Genomic DNA, 25,424 nt, shown 5'->3' on the forward strand with positions numbered 1-25,424 from the left:
CCTCACAGAAGTGCAGCTCATGGATAACACACTTCCTGTCAGTCAGAATGAGGCTGCAGCCAAACACAGAAAGGTGTTTTTGTCCAGATGAGCCCAGAGAAGAAACACGAGTGTTCACAGACATCAGAAGCTCAGAGAGGTGAAACATGAGGTTGGAGTCCTCGTCAGCATCCAGAAGAGCTGCTGTGAAACCCTGAGTACTCATGACAGACTCTGATGGCACAAACACATCATGATTCAAACAGAAAGACAAACATGGAGCTCCTGATCCTCCTGCATGAGAACAAGCTGACATGAGCGCTGTGTCTGAGAGTGTCTCCCTGTCACAGTGACAATAACACAGCTGCTGCTCACAGTCATTAAACTGACCTGAGGTCAGCTGTGCTCCTTACATATGAACCATGTGACCTCACATCAGTGCTGTGGATGACTGTAGTCATAGAAGAGTAGAGCTGTAGCAGGTGGTGTGAGGAGGAGGTGGTGTATTCTAGTTAACGCAGTACTGAAACACTCCAGCAGAGGGCGCTGTTAAGTCCTTATTGTAACACAGTTACTGTGTGCAGTTAGACTTCATACATAATCTGCACTTATTTCCATCAGACATGCTGTCAGTAAATGATTGGTTTCTATTGATTCTACTTCCTGTTGACTCGTTTGATGACAGTGAAACAATCACAGCTGATTGTGTGATGATGTAAACTGTCACTGTTACATTCAGTGTGTGTGACATAATGTTAGTGCAGGCTGATAACAGCCTGGTTCTGTTAGAAACACATGAACGTGTCCATAGATCAGTGTGTGTTTAACATGAGAGCTTCAGCCCTGCTGATGTGTTAAATAAAGACATGCAGGAAAACTGATGAGACTCTGAAATAACTCTTTATATTTATAATGTAACTCTGCATCAAAAGAACAACAAAGGATCCCAGACAGGTTTCTGTGAACAAAGACCATTCTGATGTTTCTGTGTTTCTAACACTTTGACATTATTAGTAAACAGACTGCAGTGAGCAGCATTTATAAAGAGCTTCTATATAAAGATATGACAGCTGTTTGACAAGTTTATCACTCTGTGTTTGGACCTGATCAGTCCAGCTGTTTACTTGAAACATGTTCATTTACCTGTTCTGTTATATTCATGTTCTTGTCTCTGTTGAAAACACATTTTAATGTCCCTCAGATTTTTCTCCCAGATGAATAAATATAAAAATGACACAAACTGACTGCAGCTACTTTTTGTCCTTTCTGTCAAAAACCTTCATGTGACTCATGAGAGACACGTTTCAGCTGTTTGTGACAGATCAGAGGCCAACAAGTCATTTATAACACTTTCCATCATTGTTTAAAGTTCTCAGTGTTTCTGTGTTGCTGCGTATAGGATCTCCCAGCATCATCACTGTGCTGTCCAATCATTGTGTGCGAGGTTACCCTTATAGTGCGATGTGTGTTTGCACAAAGAGAAGCATGTGTGTCAAATATAAATAAGCACAGAACAGAAACAGCTGCTCGTTTCTTCTGTTTAGAGTCAAGTTAGTGTTTTGTGTCTTTGTTTGAGGCCTGATGTCGAGCAGAGGTGTGTGTAACTGCACTGGTCTGTTATATGTGTGAAGTGTGTGCTTCTCTTCAGCATCATCTTTGTCACTGCTGATTCCTTTGTGTCATCATGTGTTGAGAAGAGAGAACAGTTATAACGGAGGAGCAAAAGGAAGCCCTGAAATCTGCATCAACAAGGAAGTGTTGGCTCACCAGTGATCCCAGCAGAGCCACTGGTTTGGCTCCAGTTGTTCTAGATTCAATGATGTTGTTGCTACAGATACATGTCAGCATCTTTATTGAATTTAATATGAAGCAGAAATGGTGTCATTAGGAGAAGAAGAGGAGAACAAGTCCGGCGAGGAGGCAGCAGCTCTTAAAGATGAAACAGCAGCTCAGCCCTGAGCTCAGAGAGCTGCACATGAAAAAGCTCCTCAAGCAGATCCTGTCAGAGGTTTGTCATCAACAGGAGGAACTGTTCACATCATAGGATGAAGATGCTGTCAGCTGGATGAAGAAGGTTATTTAATGGCAAACGTTCACACTGAAGTCAAATTGTTGTCGTGTTGAACAGATTCATGTACTGATCGTCTCCAGAATGTTAGAAGAGCTTCAATGAATCATTAGAAACAACTTACAGCTGCACAGCTGTGTCAAACACATCTGTGTGTCATTGTGGGATTGTTGTGTTTCTACATGTGACACACGTCTAAAACATGCACACAATCTGAACACAAACAGGGACTCATGTGTTCCCACAGCCAGATGCTGAGAGCCATTTCCTTGTAGTCCCGTGTCTACATACATGAACCATTAGATGTTATTGGAATGATTGTCAGCTCTGATAGTTTCATGTGTGTTTAGCTGGACGCTGTTTGATCCTCGACATGTTTAAAGGTGTCCAGTCCTGAGACACTGGGGCTGGAAACAGCTGTGATGTCATTGGACTGTCACACAGACAGAAGTGCATGAAGTGAGCAGCCGAGGAGCCGCTGATGTTTTGGATTCAACAGCATTTGAAAGGTCGACACAGACACATTTGCACACAGAAAGCTGAATCTGTCATATGCCACAGTGAACTCACTGTTCAGTGTTTTTCAGGAAGCTTCTTAACTGCCTCTGCTGCCAAACAAGCAGCTGATGTCCTTGAGAAGAAGCTGAAGAAGTCTTCAACAACAAATACAGGAAGTGGACTTTCAAATACTAGATTCACTTTAGACTCACAGAGAAATGACTCAACCAGCTGTGTTTGACTATATGAAAGGTCAGTGTGTGTCTGCACACAGACTGTTGTGTTGGACTGTTATTCAGTTGTCTGCTGAATGTTTTCAAATGTCTGCATCTCAGCTGTGATGAGGCTGGGGGTCATGGGAGGCCACCGTAGCAGCCTCTTCAACATCATGACATCATCATAAATGCTGCTGGACTGTCTGATGGGCTGACGGTGAAAAAGCCGTCGGGAAGGAAACAGAAGACATTTCAGAGGCTGCAGCAGATTTCTTTGATTCGGGGCCTTTTTCAGCTTTATTGGACAGAGCAGTGAAGATAAGTGACAGCAAAGCAGAGAGAAAGGGGGCGTGGCCCGGGTCAAAGCCAGGCCAGCTGCTCTCCACCTCGTGGTCACCTGCTCATCCTAGTGAGCTCCACCAGCAGCCCTTTCACACACTTTACACTGTCAAACACTGTGTGTGGACCTCAGCTAACAACAGGCTGCATTTAAGTCTGGACTACATGCTTTTATATTGTTTTTATTCCATCAGCAGCTCAACATCATGAGCAGCTTTGACATAAAGACATCAAACTCAAGCTGACTTTAAACTACTTTTAATACAGGGGCTCAAAAACAACAACATCTTTATTATATATCAGGACAGAAAGTCATTTCATCTCAAAGGGAAACAGCTTTATTTGGAATAACCAGCACTATCAACTGGTTTGGGATCTCCACCAGTTTCATGTCTTTGCAGCTTCTCCAACAAAGTTCCTGTAAAATCAGCATGTTTGTCTTTATTGGTTTGATAGTGATTGATTATTCAGTCCCAATCTGCTGTCATCTAAAGAACAAAATGATGTTTCTATGAGTCACAAAGCTCCAGATGTTGTCGGCTTCACAAAGAAAACAAAGAACTTAAACACAAAGTGTTTGGAGCCAAAATGTTCCCAAGCTGCTCTTTTTGAAATGGCAGAGGTACAGTGGTGTCTAACAGCACACTGTGGAAGGCAAACATGTTATTGTTGGATGAAACTTCATGAATCCTTTGTAGATTTGAGCTGTTGGAGCCTTTCTTTTCTCTTCAGGTGTACAGATGCTGAGGAGGCAGGTGAAGCAGGTGGAGCTGTTGTGATGCTGGCAGAGGGTGTGTCTTAGTAACTCTGTGAGGCAGAACTGGATCCAACATTGTGGATGTGTTGATGTTGGAGCCATTAAGAGTCTCTGGCCACACTGTAGGATTTCCCTTTGATCCACTGTGGGGGCATTTTGGAGTCTGTCAGTGAAACTCTTCATGTTTGTGTTTGACTCCAGTTTATAGAAACAGAGGAATGTGTCATGCTTTTGTTCGGCCTCCACAAATACACACATTTGTTCATTGGTTGGACTTTTTGGAAGGAGACACATTGAAAACCATGTTAATAAGATCTTGTTGTTTCCTGTGGATCCGACACAGAGAGTGGACTTCAGACAGAAAGCGTGGAAGAGATTTTAGAGGCCGTGTGTGGCAACAGGAAGTTTCTGTGTGTTTGCTGATCTTACATGTGGAAAACAACACGTGATGTTTGTGAAGTTCTACAATGATCATTGTTCTCACAGCATTTTGAGTGGGAACAGTTCAAACTGGGAGTAGTGGGAGTTATTTACTGATTGAAACAAGCTGAATGTTTCTGTGACGATGAAGATCAGCAGCTCAGCTGATCAATGAACTGACATCTATCAGTCGTTTCATGAGATGAAGTCATCAGCAGACATTTGTTCTGACTGTGTGATGAATGTCAGAACGTCAGGGCTCTGCTTTAGTCACTGCTTGATGATCATTGGCTCATTGTTGAATCCAGGGGCCCAGTCTGACCTCTGACCTTTGCTGCAGGTCTTCTGTGTTATCTCCACTTTCATGTCTGATCTTCTGCTGTATCGTCCAAAATAAACATCTGGATCATTTCCAACACTTCAGCAGATCTTTAGTTTGGGCAGTGCAGCACAGAATAACACATATTGTACTATACTGCCCACTTCCTGATCTTATTGGATCTGTGTGTGAGGTTGGTGAAGGAAACACATGTTTACTGAGTGAGTCGCTGCCATTAGGAACTAGTTTTTATATCACAGCCTGGAAATCACACAGGACCATTTCTGCAAGTGAAAAGTCGTCATTGGAGGAAAATCATTGTGTAGTTTGTGCGACTGAAGAATTGTCCCAACTACATGTGCTGCTGACCCTTGACCTTTTCTTTAGGTGCACAGAGGAGTCTGTGGGAACATCCAGAACTGAGGCATCTTGTGTACAAACGTGTTCAGACCAGATGTCAAATGATGTCAGATGTCATCCGTGAATGGATGCAACTGTGGATCGTTCCAATAAAATGAGGCAGTTTTGTAAGTACAAGCCCACTACAACCCATCATCAACATTTTAAATTACATTATACATCTTCACTGATATAAAGCACCACTATTTTAACCTGATTCACTTTTTCCACCCTAACAGTTCATTCCTCAAATCAAACAAGATATTTGACCCTAAAAAAATGCATCAAGAAATAATTTTGTAATAAAATATTTATTCTTCAACTTTTACAAGTGAAATCAAACAAGTGTGTTTAAGAGTGAAACCAGAGTGGAAGCTGCTCATATAGAGTCCAACCCAGGCTAAAGTAAGCTGAGTAGAGCAGCACCATCAAAGTGTCGGCTCTCTGAACACGGTGCAAGATCGTCATCTGCAGGACAAAACTAGTTTTTCTCGCCCTCCTCGTCAACATCAAGATGATGTCATCGTACAGCAACTGATTCCCTGTCCGTCTGGAACAAAGCATTTACATTAAAAAAGACATTTACAGAAAATACAAACACCAACAACACATCTCATCATCACATGATATTTTATTATTTATTATATTATATATTTTTATTGTACCATCAACATCAACAAATACCAGCATATTTTCTTTGAGATTGAGTAGAGTGGACCTTTCCCTTGGTTCACTTCCTGCTCGCAGCATCAGCTGACCTCTGACTTCCTGGTTAAGGTCTCTCAGCGTTGACTGGAATATCAAATCGGACTCACACCATGTTCTTGTAATGTGGTCATGTCTGTCAGCTGTTTGAAGAGCATCTCTGGCCTAAACACAATAGGAAGAACAACAACACGGCAAAAAAAACCAACACATTTCCATATTAGATGAAGGGCACCGTAACTGGAAATGGTAACATTCATCTGATGCTGCTTTGGATTTATCTTCTGTTTTAGATCAACTTTGATCACTTCGAGCCATCTTAAGTCCGTTTGTTCTAACTTCTCACTAACATCTCGTATGATTTCAGATCCCTGCTGTTCCCCAGCTGCCCTGTAGGTTTGTGCTTTGACCTCCAGAGGGCGACAAATCAGCACAGACAGAGAGCTCCATTCAAACTTTGCTGCCATCAGGAATAATTCTTCAAATATAATCATCAGTGTTTGAGCAGTTATGATATCAGGGACAATCTAGACATGTGTGACAATACTGAACATGTCACATGACACACCTCAAACATCATGTGATCCACTCTCAGTCTGCACTTTCATTCATGACTTCAACAGGTTGAAATGAGCTTTGAAGAAACATTCAGTGAAATAAATCTTTCATGGATTCATGTGAGCAGCAGATGAACTTTACAAAGAATCAGTGGATTTATCTTCTGTTTTAGATCAACTTTGATCACTTCGAGCCATCTTAAGTCCGTTTGTTCTTCTCACTCACTAACGTCTCGTATGATTTCAGATCCCTGCTGTTCCCCAGCTGCCCTGTAGGTGGCCTCAGTGTGTCTCACACCATTTACAGATGATTACAGGTCGTTTACAGTTCAAACAGGTCCAACATAAGAAATATGCAGAAAATATCCTGCTATAACAGTTTGGGTCAAAGTGCAGATGTTCCAGATGTTCTGAGTCTGTCTGTGTTTCATGTTAACATGTAGATGTTGGACCAAAGTGAAGCTTTTTGATGTGACAGCAGGAATGTGAAGTGTAACTCTGAGCTGTAGGAAATGAAACTAAACGGACTTTTTCTCCTTTATTTATAGGAAAGTGTAGGAGAGCAACAGATGAACAAGCGTTACTGTAACAGGAAACATCAGAGGACCTGTATGTTCATCATCATCACTGTTTCCTTGTTCTGTCACAAACACACAACACTTCCTGCTCTCTCTCTGATGGATCTGATTGGCTGTTTCATTCCCAGGAGGTCAGGGCGTCACACAAACAGCTTTAACTGCACAACGACACACTTTAAATCATCTGCAGACAAACCTGTGTGTTTGATTTATGAAGAAATAATAAAGACGTGTGTGCAGCTGTCCATGAAGCAGCTTCTCACACAAACTCTGACACTTCAGCCACTTTAATTCCTGCAAAGCTGCATAATAAAGAGCTGTGACTTCTATGAGCTGCTGATGATGACTGCATGAAGCTCTCAGCTGAAGCTTCTTTCATTTATTTTAATGTTAATGTCGCCTTTTTAAGCCTGTGTGAGGATTTTAATGACACACATTAAAGGAGCTTCTTTGATTAGAACCAAATTCATGTTGATTTTCAGCCTGAAATGATAAAAACTTTAATAATTCTGTTTATAATCATCAACCTGGAGACTAATGAAAAGTATAATAGTGAAAAAGCCTTTATTATTTGAGTAATGCCTGAATCTGCTCAGAGACGGAGACAACACAGAGGTGTTGATGACAGTTTGACATTAACTGAATTAAAAACAAAGTGCTCTTATTGTGAAAATCTGCCTCCTACTTCTTTAAATCATTTTTATGTATTTTTTAACCTCACAGTGAAACATTGAGGCATTAATCTGACACAGTTTGATCAGCAGCTGTGTTTTCACTGACGTTTCACTTTGATTTGTTCAGACTGAGCAGAGAGGATCGGTTCTCTGTGTGCGCACTGCTGAGAAACACAAGCTCATTTCTGCTGTTTCATGAAAAGTGTTATGGAGGAACAAGAAGTTCAGCCTCTAAACTCTCAGCGTGAGGACTGAGTGAAGAGTTTCAGAGCAGAGAGTTTTGGCTCACAGCTTTTAGCGTCTACACAAAGAGACGATTACGCACTTGATCTGAGAACATCTCCACCTCCTACAAACAAACTCTCCTACGAGCAGCTGTCACAACCACAACAGGCAGAAGACTGGATCCTGCTGCAGGTTAATGATTGATCTAAAGGCAGCTGACCTTTGAGCAGGAACTTGTGAGTCTTTTATTGTGTTTAATGCTCACAGTGCTGAAGCCTGCAGACACACCCACATCATATTATTTGTTCTCAGGGTTGTTCGGCGTGGTGGAGTGGGAACAGAAACTTTCTGCAGGTTAATTATTGATCAAACTAAAGTCATATTAAGGAGCTACTGGCACGGAGTCAGAGCAGAGCTCAGAAATCTGAAATATATCAAAGTATATTAAAGTTAGAGTTTAGAGAACACTGTTTGGTTAGCTGCCTCAAAGGCAGATGACTCTCAATATCACAAGATCAGGTGAAATTTCAGACCAAGGGAAAATCACTGGGATTATCTGTGAAGAGGCAGAAAAGCATAGACCTCGTCTACCTTATAGACATTTTGAAAAGGTAAGAGTGAATCTGTCTTCATTCATCTACATGGAAACATAAAACCAAAAAACAAACCAATACAACAAAATCACACCCAGTAGGGCTGGGCGATATAAACAATAAACGACAGAATCGATTAAATTTGGTCAACGATAGAGATTTTGACTATACCGCTCTATCGCGACAGCGCATGTGATGATGTCATCAAACTGCACCTGTTTTGGTCGAAAGCATCGCAGCGGTTAAAACCATTATCCTCTGCAATTATGCTGGGTGACAGTCACAGCAAAGAGATGAAGCACTTTTGAAACGCGGGGAAAGCCAAAAACTGCGCTTCCTCCACTTCCGTAACATTGATTCAATAATGTTGAATTCTCTGCAGCTGCTCTATTCCCATGTTGTGGCAGTATATTAATAACTAGCCTAGTGTTGTGGATGAATGATCTCAGTTGTTCTCGTGACTGAAGTTTGGCCCGTGTACAGCATCCTGCTATGCGACTGCATTTGTCCCTGACCACCAGAATCACTCACGTTAACTTTTATCGAGTGGAAAAAGAGTTGGGGTTCATCCTCCAGCTTCACTGTGCTAATGTTATGCTAACATAGCTGTGTCGCTAGCAATCACGTAGCACAACATTATATACCAGGTAGTCCAACTTCAGTAACCCTGCAAACGCCACTGCTGTTTAGTTTTCTGTCTTCATTTATGTTGGAAGTGATAGCAGAGCTGTTTGAATTAGTTTCAAAAATCTCAGTCAGAACATGGTATGAAATGTTTAGGTGTAAACTAGCGCGCTAACTTCCTGTTAACTTCTAAGTCCGTTAAATTTAATAAATTCTGTTTTCATGGATGTTAAACTTAATTGTTACATCTGCTAAAGCAGCAACGCTGATGATTTTATTAAAGATGAAAGAATTTAGACCGTTTTTAACTCTCAGTGTTCGTTTGACTTTGGGACCTGAAGCTGTCGGAGTTTTGGACCCAGATTACTCCGTGAAGCTCCTCACTACGGCAGCCGTAATGCTCTGACGATCCATCAAGCAGTGCGGCTTACCAAAGTTGTGCTAAAACATTTTTAACAGATTTCTGCAGCCAAAATCGGTTCGAGGTCAGTAAGCACAACCAGAATTCATACATAAGCCACACTCTTGATTTTTGAGAAAATTAAAGGATTGTAAGTGTGCCTAATAGTGTGGAAAATACGTTATACAGAAGAAAAGAATATATCGCGATATATATTGTTACCGCACATGCTTCAAATTATACCGCGATATGGATTTTAGGCCATATTGCCCAGCCCTAACTCCCAATTTATTTACAACATTTGAAACATACAGTGTAGCTCCGTCAAAACACTCCAAGGCCAAGTGAAAGTGCTGAGAGGGAAAAGATCATGATTAATGATTTATTTAAACTCATAACTGGGTGCAGCAGCTGAGCTTTGACCTGTGAGCTGCAGCTCAAGCTTCTTTTATGGTTCAGTGTTTAATGTGTAAACTGTTTATCACTGCAGAGACGCCTACAGGCTATCTACTGTTCAAAAGTGAATTGTTATACACAGTGCAGCAGCTGACCGTTGACCTGTGAGCTTCAGCCTCTTTGCTGGTGTGAAGTGTTTAATGTGACGCAGTCTGCAGACACAGACGACTGCTGACGGAGAAGAAGCAGAGGATTTTCTCTGTTTCTACACAGACCTGGTCCAGACAGCAGAGAGCTGCAGAGTGAAGACGTTCATTGGAAGAAGCTGAGTAAGTTCAACGTCCTCTTTGAATCCTGGATCAGGAAGTGAATATTTGGTGTTTAAATAAGGTTTCTGTCTTTGACTCAGCCTGCTGTCACTTTGTTTCAGAGAGAAAAGGAGATTTTAGATTAACTGGTGTTCCTGCTGCTCCAGCATTAAAGCACAGTATAGGTGACTGCGCTGATGCCTGTTTATAATTTCACCGAAGCTAATAAACTGTTGGCTAAATTTTCTTGTTTTTAGATGTAAACAGAGGTGAGAGGAGCAGATAATAAGGATTAAATATTATGCTGAATAACTAAATTCTGCTAGTCTGTGACGTAACTCCCAGCAGCATCGCCTCATTTCTTTGACCTTTAACATGAGTTAGCTTAGCTAGCAGAGCAGCTATCTCTGCTGTCTGTCATGTGACCGAGTCAAGTGTGTGTAGTAGACTTGTTAGCGTAATGATAAGGGTTTCAGATATTGAGGATGAGTTACAAAACAACACTGGTCCAGAAGAGTTTGGGTCAAACAATGATTTTAATGAACACACGCGTGGGGAGATGTACACTGCAAAACATCAGCCCAAAAATACACCAGCAGTTGTTTTTATAGCATCAGGGTTTATTATTTTATTAGTTTATTATTTATGACGCCCCCTCATGCGTCAAAGCAGATACATCACCTCTACATCACAAATGTTCTGTTCAACGACTTTTGAGATATTCAGAAAAGCACACTCTCTCCGTCTCCACGGCAGGTGCTTCCTGTTCATCTTCTTCGCTTATCTCTGGAACATCAGACGCACGTCCTACAACAAACTATCACTTATGCAGGCACAAAAATGCAGTTACAAGCAAAATATGTCTGAACTCTTACCTAGACCTAAGTTCACCTACTCTGTATGTGTGCGTGTGTGTGTGTCATGACCTCAACTGCACTCTATCTCACCTCTCACCTCACCAGCTCTCATGTGTGTAATAACCTAACTGAAAGTATACATGTAATATATTGAATAAATGTTTTAATCAAGAACCACTACTACAAGCTTAATAAAAAAGGATATAAACTAATAAAAGATAATAATGAATAACCTGGTTATTCAAATAGCCTCATCCAGACAGCTCCTCAAAATAACAACCAAAAAATGCACACTTTACAGAGGAAACAAAGACATTTTAGAAGTATACTTCCTGACTTATTCTGAGTCATCTGTTACCAAGCAAACTCAAACGCAGAAGGTTGCTGAATACAGTCAGGCCTGTTTCTAGATTATAAGCGTGTATGCAATCCTCCATAGCTCCAAGTCACTTTACTCAATAGATCGGCCGGACATCGCGCCGACCGAGGCTTGAAACCTCCAATTAATTGACTGAGCTCAACTCTTTAATAAGCACAAAATGCAAGGTGCATATAAAATGATTACAGTTGCTCCTGCAATGAAAGATTATTATATGATTATGATAACACCTGTAATACAGACTTTAATGTAATGTCAACAGCTTCAATAAATGCTTTAATGAAATGATGATTAATGGAATGATAAAGATGATGGTTATGAACAGTAGCAGCAAAATAATTTCTTTAATCCTACAGTAGCTAGCAGGCTAAAAGAGGCTAGCAAACTGTATGAACACTTTGTAAGAGGTGAGCAGTAAAAAGAAGGATAAAGAGCTCCTCCAAATGCTAATAATGCAGTTAACCTGAATTTACTGCTTGTTACATTATATGTGATGTTCAGTCGAAAACAATTACTTAAATTAACATTATTATTATTATTATTATTATTATTATTAGTAGTAGTAGTAGTAGTAGTATTATTAGTATTATTAGTATTATTATTGGTTTATTATTCATAACATGGCTCCTTACTGTAGTGGTTTGAACAATTGATTTGTGGTTATTGTGTCCCTGCAAATTCAACAATGCACCTCAATGCAAAGCATCAAACAAATATTTTTATAATCAAGTCCTACTGGATGAATCACCGTAGCTCTGACAGTGAAGCACACTCATTTTTATTGGTAGTCACCTTGTAAGTGCAAACTCTCATGGATGAGTAAAACTCATTAGAAACACTGGCGAGCAGTAAGTGAATAACAGGTTTGACAGCAGCAGCAGGGACGGTGCTGTCATAGTTTAACGTGGAGTCTGTTTGCACTCAAACAGTGAAGAGCGGAGAAAAGAACTTTAATGGTTCTGGGTCCTTTTGACCACTTTGCGTTTCTTGTGTTTTGGTGATGTTTTGTATTATGGTTTATGTTCTGGTTCATTTACAGTCTTCTTTATGCTGCTTTGAGTTTCTTATACTTCCTGTTTAGTTCCTTGATCATTAGATTTCCTCTGTGTCTCTGTGTGTGTCTCTGTGTGTCTCTGTGTGTGTTTGTGTGTGTTTGTGTGTGTTTGTGTGAGGCCTGATGCTCCTTTCTATATTTCCTCAGCCTGTCATGTCTCTCTTGTCTCCTCTTTCCCTCACTCGCTCTCGTCTGCCTTTCCTCCACTCCTCTGTCAAGCTCACGTGTCAGTGTTGCGTTCCTTTGTTTGCTGTTTTATTGTGAAAGTCTTGCATTCTTTGTTCAGTGTGTTTCATTTTTCCTGTGAAGGTTCTCAGTCATCCAGGTCATCATAGTTGAAGGAGCTTGGAAAGAAAAGCATCTGGACTTCTATAAGTTGCTTGAAGATGATTCGCCGTTATATTCGGGTTTCATGTCTCCACACGTCAAAAAAAGCGCCCCTCGACAGCCAAACCCATCTGTTCTCTGATGGGATAGTTACATTTGTGATTGACATGACATTGACCAATCAGATGAAAGGAAGAAAAATAGGGTCAAAATCCGTACTTGTAACTTGCAGGGGTTTTTTTCTAAGTCCACACACAAATCTTTTTTACGCACACAAATCTTGTTTACAAGTACAAAATATTTATGACCACATTTTGAGCCCATAGAAGAAGGTTCTCATTAGCAGTGAATCAGTGTGTGTGCAGTTCTCTGCAAACAGCAGGAAGAATTAGTGTGAAGCTTTAACTCTGCTGATCCTCTTTGAATCCTGGATCAGCTGAAAGGTTTAAAATGTTGTTCACACGTGTTGGACTGACTGAAGCTTCCAGTCACAGTGAATCAGTGTGTGTCAGTGAATGCATCGTGTGTGCTTCAGGCTCCATCTAGTGGACTGATAGCAGAGCAGCTGATGGCAGCTTCCTCTGCCTCACACTGCTGTCTGACTGCATCCAGCTGACACTGAGATGAAGCAGGAAAGAAGCAGCTGATATTTGGACAGCACACATGATGAAAGGAGGATTTCAGCTGATGTGCACATGAATGATTTGTGTTTCCTCTGCAGGTAGAAAGTGTGTGTGAGCTGATGTGAATTGAGCAGCATGGATCAGTGTGAGGACAGAGAGGAGGGAGCCCCTCCCTCTAAAAGCACTCTGTGTGGGGAACATGAGAGTCAGACCAAAGCTCAGAGGTGAGATGACCATCTCTAACTGTCCATGACTCTTCTCCATGTCACAGCTCAGCACTCACATCACTGCTGCATCATTATTCACAGGAACCAGCCTGGACCTCCACCCAGCTCTGTGTCCTTACAGAGTGACCGGTCTAAACATCACCCCATTGAATTTAAAGCCCAGCCTGTGTCTGCTGCAGAGAGGTGAGCTGTTAGCAACATGAACTCTTTGATTAAACTGCTTGATGTTGTTGGATATAAACTACAAACACGTCGTTCCCTCAGTCCCATTTAAACTGTCTTTTAAAACAAGCCTTTGGTTTCTAAACAACTGAAAACCCACTTCAGCAAACAGGAAGTGATCAGAGCGTCCGTCCACTTCCTGTCAGGCCCTGTAAACATTTCATATTGAAGAAAAGTAGTTGACATCTCACATTTTTACTCCACTACATTCAACCATTGTGACATTTTACAGCATGAAACTCTTGTCACATGACTCCTGTTATGTTATAGAGTCATGTGACCACCAGGGAGGGATTTGTATGGATGAAACACATTCAAATCAATCTGATTCATCAATGGAAACATTTTTGGTGTAAATGCAGCAACACTGAAAACGCTGAAGATAAAAACACAACAGATGAAATATGAACAAATCGAGGCTTTGAATACACGTGTGTGTGTTTGAGACACAGAGATAAATGGATTGTGTGTCTGTCCTATTGCTGCGTGAGGGTTTTATTGTAGATTTTGTGCGTGTACACTTTTGACCACGAAGGTGTTGAAAGGGCGTAAAACAGTTGGAGGCACCAGAGTGAACACTAGTGCTGTCAGTAGATTAAAACATGACTAATTAATGACACAATCTTCTGTCATTAATCCTGATTAATCACAATTACTTGATCAATAGCTGCAGTTACATTTTTCCAACTTTATATTTAAGCCTGTAACAGACATTTACACCATATAATGAAGTCAATGCAGAATAAACACAAAGAATGTTAAACGCTTCAATTCAAAGAGACTTTGAATAGTTTTCAGTCTTTAACTCAGCTTCTCTGCTGTAAATACAACTTTGTAACAAACATATATACTAAAAGCTAAGTGTGCACTAATATATAATCATATATAATCTATATTACTGCTGTTAATGAAAATGTTTAATCAGACTCATCACAGGGTTACTGTGGATTAATTTGGATGAATCACCACTAAACATCATTTTTAATGTAAACGAATCAAAGTTCATTTCATGAGCAAACAGACTCGAGAGAAAAGGGCAAATTTACACACTTAACATGTTTATTGAACATGTAAACATTGATTAACCTCCTGAATGAGCCGACCCCCCCAGGGACAGTCCTGCATGCTAATGATGGGCTCTGCTCTGTACCTGCAGGATTCTGTCAGCCACAAACTCCTCAGCTGATCCTGAATCTGAGCCCATCTGTCAAACAATCATTTTCTTCACAGGTCTGTGGAGGTGGCACTGATCCTGCAGCAGTCTAACACTCTCTGTCACTCTTCTTCAAGTCTTTGACACGAGGAACCAAAACTATGTTATTAACAACACTAACAGGTCTGCAGTTTGTCCACTTGGCAGTTGTGTCATCAGTGCTTTGCATCGTTGTGATATTTTAAGCTGGAAGTGCTTCGGTGAAAAGAAAATTCCTTCTGTCACGATGTACAGAATCCTTCATGTTGGTCGGCTGGTCCGTCTTGTTATTTTTTTAATGCTCAAACTTTCCATTGAGAGGTCAGTGTGTGTTTATCATCTTCCATATTGAGCTGATTGGTTCAGCTGCCGTCACTAACAGATGTGCTGCACATCTGCACGTGTGCAAAGGTAACTCTACTCGGACAAACTGCTCGAAGTGCGTTGATAGAAACATTTCAGGGATTTTGAGTCGTTCTGCTCTCCAGATGTGTCGTGTTAAAGGTTTTTATCATGTTAATCATGATAACAGATGAACCCCTAACCCTACATGTTAATTTTGACAGCACTGGTAAATCCTTTTTAATGTTCTTCTGTCAGATCATTGATTAGACTCGACTCCAAATACGAGACTCAGAAAACTCAAATGAAAACTCAAATCAAAGCAATGAGAAAAGGACTTCTTGTGTTAGAATGAAAACATATGGAAGTGGTCAGGTTTCAAACACTCGATGAATCTACTGCACAGTTACATTCAGGGACCTTTGGCCTCCTGAGAGCATTAGTTGATGGTTCATCACAGTTTTACCTTCCAGTGAGGGAATTTATCAGTTTGATGAAGTCTCAAAGTTTCCTCTGAGCTTCTGCAGCATCATCACTTCCATCACTGATGAAAGAAAGTTCATAGAAAACAGAAAATATATCTTCAGAATCTGAGAGTCTAAAACTTGGCAGATGTGATTCAGATGAAGTTATTTGAGCAGAAACTCTTGGATCTTTATCCTGTGTTGATCTAATCCTTCATGGTTCCTCCACAGAGTGGAGCAGCAGAGCTCAGAGGTTCCCAGTGGTCAGTCTGCCCAGCAGCATCAAACACAGCTGGACTCCATATTTATGGTCTGTACATGTACAACAACTACTGTTACATCTGTTCTGTTCACAGTCATCTCCATGCTGCTCTTTGTAGACCAGTGGATCGTCAGTGTGTCCAACATGGATCTGATGTTTGGCTCCATGATTTCAGTCTGATTGGCTCATTCATAAATATTCTGTTCCAGCTGCTGGAGGACAACATCATCACTTTTGTGAAGAACGAGCTGAAGAAGATCCAGAAGGTTCTGAGTCCAGATTACCCAGAATGCTTAGAGAGTCAGAGAAGCAGCAGCAGAGAGGCGTTTGTGAAGATCACAGTGGACTTCCTGATGAGAATGAAGCAGGAGGAGCTGGCTGACCGTCTGCAGAGCAGTAAGAGGATTTATGTAAAGATTTAAGCTGCTGGATAAATGAACATTTTCCAGAGATGGAAGATGGAGCAACATGTTTTAAAGATTAGTTCTTTTTGGAATTGAGTGTTTATTTTTCTTCTCATTCAGAACTTCAAGCTGCAGTTTGTCATCGTAACCTTAAATCCACCCTGAAGAAGAAGTTCCAGTGTGTGTTTGAGGGCATCGCTAAAGCAGGAAACCCAACCCTCCTGAATCAGATCTACACAGAGCTCTACATCACAGAGGGAGGGACTGCAGAGGTCAATGATGAACATGAGGTCAGACAGATTGAAACAGCATCCAGGAAACCAGACAGACCAGAAACAACCATCAGACAAGAAGACATCTTTAAAGCCTCACCTGGAAGAGATGAACCAATCAGAACAGTGCTGACAAAGGGAGTGGCTGGCATTGGGAAAACAGTCTTAACACAGAAATACAGCCTGGACTGGGCTGAAGACAAAGCCAACCAGGACATCCAGTTCATATTTCCATTCACTTTCAGAGAGCTGAATGTGCTGAAAGAGGAAAAGTTCAGCTTGGTGGGACTTGTTCATCACTTCTTTACTGAAACCAAAGAAGCAGGAATCTGCAGCTTTGAAGACTTCCAGGTTGTGTTCATCTTTGATGGTCTGGATGAGTGTCGACTTCCTCTGGACTTCCACAAAACTACAATCCTAACTGACCCTAGAAAGTCCACCTCAGTGGATGTGCTGCTGATAAACCTCATCAGGGGGAAACTGCTTCCCTCTGCTCGCCTCTGGATAACCACACGACCTGCAGCAGCCAATCAGATCCCTCCTGACTGTGTTGGCATGGTGACAGAGGTGAGAGGGTTCACTGATCCACAGAAGAAGGAGGAGTACTTCAGGAAGAGATTCAGAGATGAGGAGCAGGCCAGCAGGATCATCTCCCACATCAAGACATCACGAAGCCTCCACATCATGTGCCACATCCCAGTCTTCTGCTGGATCACTGCTACAGTTCTGGAGGATGTGCTGGAAACCAGAGAGGGAGGACAGCTGCCCAAGACCCTGACTGAGATGTACATCCACTTCCTGGTGGTTCAGGCCAAAGTGAAGAAGGTCAAGTATGATGGAGGAGCTGAGACAGATCCACACTGGAGTCCAGAGAGCAGGAAGATGATGGAGTCTCTGGGAAAACTGGCTTTTGATCAGCTGCAGAAAGGAAACCTGATCTTCTATGAATCAGACCTGACAGAGTGTGGCATCGATATCAGAGCAGCCTCAGTGTACTCAGGAGTGTTCACACAGATCTTTAAAGAGGAGAGAGGACTGTACCAGGACAAGGTGTTCTGCTTCATCCATCTGAGTGTTCAGGAGTTTCTGGCTGCTCTTCATGTCCATCGGACCTTCATCAACTCTGGACTCAATCTGATGGAACAACAACAGAGAATCTCTACATGGTCTAAACTATTTAACAAACTAAAACTTCAATCTCTCCACCAGAGTGCTGTGAACAAGGCCTTACAGAGTCCAAATGGACACCTGGACTTGTTCCTCCGCTTCCTCCTGGGTCTTTCACTGCAGACTAATCAGAGTCTCCTACGAGGTCTGCTGACACAGACAGGAAGCAGCTCACAGTACAATAAGAAAACAGTCCAGTACATCAAGGAGAAGCTCAGTAAGAATCTGTCTGCAGAGAAAAGCATCAATCTGTTCCACTGTCTGAATGAACTGAATGATCGTTCTCTAGTGGAGGAGATCCAACAGTCCCTGAGATCAGGAAGTCTCTCCACAGATGAACTGTCTCCTGCTCAGTGGTCAGCTCTGGTCTTCATCTTACTGTCATCAGAAGAAGATCTGGATGTGTTTGACCTGAAGAAATACTCTGCTTCAGAGGAGGCTCTTCTGAGGCTGCTGCCAGTGGTCAAAGCCTCCAACAAAGCTCTGTAAGTACATATGTGATCATAGCTTTAGCTTTTAAATGTTTATTCTAGTTAACACAGATCAGGTGGAACAACTCAAATGAAATATCAAAAATATTAAGTGGTCATCGGTACTCAGTTTGTTCAATACTGAATACAATGGAGCACAAATTGTCCACGTTTCTGAAATATTTCTGGGTGTAACTGTCACCAAAGTGCAATTTAGACCTGGCCTGTGGTTGTTATCTAAGTGATAATCATCAATTCTACTAAAACAAATACAAAATAAAGAAATTTGACACATTCTGTTGATATCAAAAGCACACTGAACAATTCAGTGTTGTTTTACTGCTGTTCTCTCTTCACTTCTTCTCCTCTGATTCTCTCCACATGTTGCTCTGCATCAGTGCTCAGTTTCCTGACAAAACAAGATGAAATATTGCTAAATATAATAGTATCTCATTACACTTCAACATACGTGTTTTATTTTTGTAATTGTTTATCTGTTATTTTTCAGACTGAGTCACTGTGACCTGTCAGAGAGAAGCTGTGAAGCTCTGGCCTCAGGTCTCAGCTCTCAGACCTCTAATCTGAGACAGCTGGACCTGAGTAACATCAACCTGAAGGATTCAGGCGTGAAGCTTCTGTCTGAAGGACTGAAGAGTCCACGCTGTACACTGGAAACTCTCAGGTGAGATCAAGCATTTTTCTTTCATCAACTGACAGAATTAGCAGATTAATAATAAGGCAGCCCTCTAATAAGAGGAGAAGTGGAGGTGTTTTGAAGGGCAACATACTCTTATGTTAACAAGACAGGAAGTAGTTCCTGGGAACTGCTTCCTTTGTTGTTGTCTAAGTAGAAACATGATGGTGAAACAGTGATGAGTTTGCAGAGGTGAATCCACAGCACACAACACAACAATGCTGTTGCGTGCTGAAAGCAGACTTCTCACAGATTCTGAGGCTGCAGGTTTCATCACTGTCCAACCAAAATTCACTGAACCAGCAGTAAATGAACGTCCAAAACGACGCTTCATGTTTAAAAAACAGATGATCAGGGGGATTTGTGTTTACATCTTTTTTGTGTGATCTGTTCACCTGCTGTTTCAGCTGTTTGGTGGTTGTTGAGATGGTTTTGTGAACTTTTAGCTGAGATCCTGACGTTTCTGTAGATACCACACATGTCTAATTACTTTGTACAGCATGAATGGCCATAACGAGGTTTTTAACAGTAAGAAAAGTTGTAAAACTTCAGAAAATATAGTTAAAAGTCCAAAACCTTCTACGTCTGGTGGCTTGTGGTAAGGAGCAGATCAAACGAGTAAAGAATTACGTTATAATTATAAATGGCTTCAACAGCACATTCAGGTCTGTGAGACTCATTCAGACACTGAGCCGTGGCTCTGTGCTACATGCACATATTTCTGCATCTCTGCCATTCAGACACATTTTATATATAGTTTATTTTATGTAGTATTCAATACTGAACTGTACATTTAGTCTTTTTAAAGGCAGCAAGTTTTATTCAGTGTTTTCATAAAAGCCTTATTTTTATCCATTTACTGCTATTAGGAAGAACACGTGAGGTTTAAGACCTGGACCAGTTTGAAACCTTTTGTCCTCCACAGTGGAAAATGGGTGGAAATAAAAATGGGTCTCACTTTAGCCAGCTCCTAATTTTATCAGTTCTACTCTCAGCGTCTCCTGTATATCTCCTGTATAAATGTTGCACTCAGCTTTGTGGTCTCCAATATCACTGAAATGCAGCCAGATGCTGCTCATTTTGCCTTTTCACTCTTTCCTGACACGCTTGCATTTCAGTACAGCTCCCATTTCTCTGTGTACTGGTCTCTACCACTACCCTTGCTGTCTATGGGACATGTCCTCTTTCACATAATGGTATGATCCCAGTCTGTCTCTGAAAGTGTTTGGCCACATGGTTTGCTCATCCGAATAAAACCTCAGCCGTGCTCACATTGATTATCAGCAAGCCTGAAAATTCATCAATATTTGACATATGAAATTATCTCATGGGCTGGATTTGGCCCACGGGCCATATGTTTGACACCCCTGGTTTACACAGTTTGGTATTCAATGTACAAGTGAGCTAGCTCTCAGCTAACTAGCAGACAAGCTAACTGCTGGGACTGCATCTTTCTAACAAGAGCGTCAGACACTCAGACTGGTTTCCTTTGTGGATGATGATGTGTTCTCACACTGATCCTTCATGCTGATGCTGCCATCCACCCACTGCTCCTGGATTCCTCATCATCATCTCCATCAGCCCTCACAATACTCCACCTTCTTCAGCTTCATGTTCAGCAGCCTGGATGGACAGTAATTCTTTCCATGGGTTATGGTGGGACATTGAGAGCTGAAGTCAAACAGCAGTGAGAATGAAAGACTGATTCATTTCTATTTAGTCTTGTGCTGTGCAGCTTTGTTCAGAGCATTAAGGCCCAGCAAAGATCACTGAGGTCATAGAGTCCTGATGAAACCTGTGTGCTTATAGAAACTGAGACCAGATGAACCAGAATAGAAGGACATTAAAATGAAGTGTCAGCTACACAAAGGCAAAGCTATTCAGTTGTTGCTGTGAGTTATTTAAATGGAGGATGGAGTCAGACTTTAAGCTGCTGGACTCAGTCACTATATCCTGTTGTCCTCATAGAACCTGGACACACAGACTCACCTGTGACACAGTGACACACAGTGTGGGCTACACACACATTAGAAAGTGGATCAGTCACACTTGTGCAATCATTTGTTGTGCTGGGAAACCATGAACACTGTGAATCACATTAATGGCTTTGTTACAGCAACATTCAATCATGAGTTCAAAAGTAGTGCATTGTGTACTTATTGTAATAGTACTGCAGTATGAGAAGTGCAACATTCAGTGTGCAGAAACAGATCAGGTGCTTTCTAACAGCAGTGTTCCCTTTAACACAGCAGCAGTTCAAATATTTCTGTCAGTCTGAGCTGAAACATGAATCTAATCAAATATCAAATCAAAGTTCTTTGCCTCTGCCAGGACGTTAACATTTGATCTAGTTTTTTACAAAGTTCCCTCAGCGTCCAGAGCCACCAACATACCTTTGATCAACAGCAAGTGAACATTTATAAATGTGTGTTTCCAGAACAGGAAGCAGCAGAACTATTGTTCTGTTATCAGGCAGCAGCACAAACGCTCATCAGCTCATTTACTGTGCAGGACTTTGAGTGTGTGAAGTGTGTGTTTGTGCTGGATTTCCTTTGGAGAATCTCAGTCAGAAACCAGACAAAGAAAAACTCTTTCAACAGTCCAGGTTGAGTTGACAACATGAACTGCATTTATCTTCCTCTGACTGACATGTTCTTCCTCCTCTGCACCGAGCCAGCTGCTAAGACTCACAAGCTCATTGACATTTTCTGATGATAAAGAAACTCTCTTCTTCTGCACAATATGAGCAGCAACAGAGAAGAAGCTTTCACAGGTACAGATGTTGCAGCTGTGGCCAAGTACATGTGCTGCATGTTGGAGCAGCACTCTAATGGACAGGCCTCTGTACTGATGGTGGGCTCTGCTCTGTGTCCACCACACTGTTCTCAGCTGAGTCTTCCTCCTGTTCACACTCTGATGAAGCACCAACAGGGCCAACTTCTTCTCTGGTGGCTCGGATGTTGTTGCTTCCACAGGTTTCCCTCCAACAACCCTCTGTTCCTGCAGTGAGTTCAGTAAGATCTGGGTAAACACTTGAGCTCCTTGAATCTGGCTCCAGCAGCAGTTTTCACATATACAATGTTGGCATTTTGCTTGCGTGTCTCCAGGTCTGTTCTGAATGTAGACTTGAATTTGACCACGTAGGCGGGGTCATCATCTGAGCTCTCCATCACCTGAGAGAGATGACAAAACACAGAATCACAGAGCATGAAACCAACGTTTCTCCTCCCAGAAGTTCAGTCACAGACCTGCAACAGAAACAAGAAGATTCAAATGACGCAGAGCTTTCATTTACTTATATCCACAAACATGTCCTCTACATATTCATGCTGTATTTACACACACATACAGAGGCTGTTTGTCTCTCACACACCGACAGGACACTGAGAAATACATCATGTTAAATATACCTGCAGGCTTCCAGCTGTGCGCTTTGTCCCTGTCAGCTGTGATCGCCATGGCAACCTTGGTGTTGTGCGCGATGCAGGGACGTGTTCAAAGGCAGACGTCTGGCAGCAGCATCATATTTGATGCACTATCTGTACTGAGTGTGCTGACTTTATTTCAAATGTCCCACTGCTCTGCAACATGAATCACATGTTCTGCACGTTTCTGTAACTCCCAGGTAACCATGGTTACCCAGCCACGCCCAGTAGTCTCCAGAGAGACCAACAGCAGGTTCATGTTGTAACGCTGTGGCTTTCGTAGTCTCTCCTTTTTCTACAGCTCATGTGTTCTTCTTGTGATGCTGCGTCTTGAGGCTCATACATGCCGTCATTTGTTGATCCTAAGAACGTTCCTCAGACCGACTTCTTCAACAACAGATAACTTTAGTTGTATCAACACCGCCTCCTGGAACAGTTTAAAATGAACATGTCAAAGATCTGTACCTGTCTCCATGTTTCTGTCCCCGCCCCTTTCTTTCTGTCCTGGGTCATGTGAGCGCTGCAGTAGTATTAGGCCCACCCTCAATGCTCCCATTGGCTGAGACGCATAATGACGCCCATTTCAAGCCAGCACTGATCAACATCCCTCCTGTGACCCATGGCTTTTATATTCAGAGCCAGTGAGCACTTTCACAATAATCATGATTTTAAAAACTGTGATTAAAATAATTGCTGACGTTAATCAGTTAATGAGTTAACGAGATAATAACAGGTTAAGTTGCCCTAATAATTAGACTTTGGTGACAAACTGATGTGATCTCCATGTTTCCTTTGTTGGACTGTGGGCGAGTGTCAGAACTGAATGTACTGAGTAACATGTAGAGTTTAAACATGTGTCAGTTCCAGTTTTAGAGCTCTAAAGTGCAGCTATCATGTTAGGAATATGTTAGGAATAGACAGGAACACTGAGCACACTGAGGTCAAATCTTTATTTTACCACTCGCTGCATTCTTGATGTTCATGAATTCAGCAGCTTCATGATTGTCTGCAGCATTAATCTCATATTTCCATTAAAAGTGTTGAATTTGACTGTTTGATGTTCTTTATGATCTCTGGCACCAGTTCATCTGTAGGCTGAGCTCAGTCCATCCAGTTAGTGAAATGATGTTTAAAGGTCTCCTTGTCCTGTGAGCGTGCACAGATCCTGAAGCAGAAAGCCTGGGTTACAGAGAAATGATCATCACTGTGATGATGCTCACCATCTCTGACTGGGATTTGAGGTTTTGTCAAAGCAGCAAAGAAAGCCTGGCTATGTTGGACTGGGTGTGGCAGCAGCTCCCAGTTTGAGTTCAGGAGACAGACACCCTCTCTACTTTGAAGATCAGCTTCAAACTTTCCTTTTTGATAAAGCTTACAGTTCGAGCTGGATCAGGTGACCCTGAACCATCCCTTAGTTATGCTGCTATAGGCTCAGGCTGTTGGTGGACTTCCCATGATGCTCTGCTTTCTTCTCCCCACTTTTCACTCCTGATGCTTTTATATGTCACTACTGCATGTCCTTAACTTTTGTCTCTGTTTTGTTCTTGTCTCTCTGAGCTCATCTCTTCCCTTTCCCCTCACCCTGCAACCAGTCATGGTAGATGCTCCTCCTGGAGCCTGTTTTCACTGGGAGGATCTTTGTGTCAAAGGGAGTTCTTCTTCCCACCATCACCAAGTGCTGCTCACAGTGGAGGCGGTTACAGCTTCAGATGACTGTTGTTGTCTGTTGGGTATTGTCACTTATAAATAAAGTTACGTTGAATGGATGTAAATGGATAGATGTTATTGTGACAAAGAGAAAACAACTCTTGACAGATAGATTGTTGTTTTGTGTGTTTGCAGTCTGTCAGGATGTCTGATCACAGAGGAAGGCTGTACTTCTCTGGCCTCAGCTCTGAGCTCCAACCCCTCCCATCTGAGAGAGCTGGACCTGAGCTACAATCATCCAGGTCTCTCAGGAATGAAGCTGCTCTCGGCTGGACTGAAGGATCCAGGCTGGAGACTGGACACTCTCAGGTATGGAGAGAATGTCTGATAGAGGAGGAAGAGCTGGAAACATTTCCTGTGTCCTTCACTCACTTCCTGTTTGTTTCCTGCAGATGAGACATGAACAATCACACATGCAGGAATATTTTCAGGGACAGACACACTAGTCTAGCTGGATAGTTCATGGATATTTATGTAGGGGTCTCCAAGGAGTCTGTTTGCAGGAACATTTAGGTCACAGGTGTACCTGATATAGATACCAGTGTACCTAATAAAGTGTCAGCTAACATTTGGAAATGGAAGCTAAAATAATGACAAACTCTACATTCACAGCTGAATTAACAATAAATTTGTTCTCAAGTGCACATTTTTCTGTTATTGTTCTCAAACAACAGAATGAGAATGAAATATTGATTCTAACAGGGCCCATAAACTTTACTAACTAAACATTACTGTGAGCAGCTCCTCCATCACTTCAAAACTGTCATCAACACCACGGACATACATTGGGAGCTGGGCAGTGTCGGTGATGTCTGTGGTCTCATCAAGAGCGACTGAGTATACACTGAAACATTTGGCTTTCTCACACAGTTGGTCATAAATGTCACTTGACAGGTCAGAAATGCGATCTGCTGCGGTGTTGGCAGAAAGGCTGATGTTGCTAAACTGACCTTTCTTTCCCGGACAGACTATATTTGCAGCCTGCAATATGCACTTTTAGACAAATGCACCTTCTGTGAATGGCTTCCCTGCTTTAGCAATCATCTCACTAACCACGTGGCTCCGACTGCTGCATTATTCTCTTTGGTTGCTTTCTTGGAGAAATCTTGCTGCCTCAGTAGATCTGTTTTAAGACTGGCAACCCGGTTCGCTCTCTCGTCTCCCTGGTATTTTGCATCCAGCTCAGCATGTCTAGTTGTGTAATGACGTTTCAAATTGTATTCCTTGTGCAGCGCAACTTTCTCTGTGCAAATAAGACAGGTCGGGGTGCCCCTGTGCTCAA

At 41.9% G+C, this 25,424-nt stretch overlaps 2 protein-coding genes across 2 annotated transcripts in view; one reads left to right on the forward strand and one right to left on the reverse strand.

Moving 5' to 3' along the window:
* The window catches only part of LOC146672593 (uncharacterized), a 348,538-nt gene that overhangs the window by 187,727 nt on the left and 135,387 nt on the right, over positions 1-25,424 (reverse strand). The gene's annotated exons all lie outside the window — the stretch shown is intronic.
* The window catches only part of LOC146672597 (protein NLRC3-like), a 17,707-nt gene continuing 5,398 nt past the window's right edge, over positions 13,116-25,424 (forward strand). Inside the window, exons 1-7 of the mRNA XM_085401347.1 lie at positions 13,116-13,518; positions 13,603-13,704; positions 15,973-16,051; positions 16,213-16,399; positions 16,528-18,331; positions 18,825-18,998; positions 24,278-24,451. Of these exons, the coding sequence (XP_085257473.1) occupies positions 13,430-13,518; positions 13,603-13,704; positions 15,973-16,051; positions 16,213-16,399; positions 16,528-18,331; positions 18,825-18,998; positions 24,278-24,451 (2,609 nt within the window). The 5' untranslated portion in view covers positions 13,116-13,429. The remainder of the gene's footprint in view (positions 13,519-13,602; positions 13,705-15,972; positions 16,052-16,212; positions 16,400-16,527; positions 18,332-18,824; positions 18,999-24,277; positions 24,452-25,424) is intronic.

Source organism: Rhamphochromis longiceps, linkage group LG3 (genome assembly GCF_057381845.1).
Source record: "Rhamphochromis longiceps isolate RC_006_pf linkage group LG3, R_longiceps_female_GT1.1, whole genome shotgun sequence".
Taxonomy (NCBI): Eukaryota; Metazoa; Chordata; class Actinopteri; order Cichliformes; family Cichlidae; genus Rhamphochromis; species Rhamphochromis longiceps.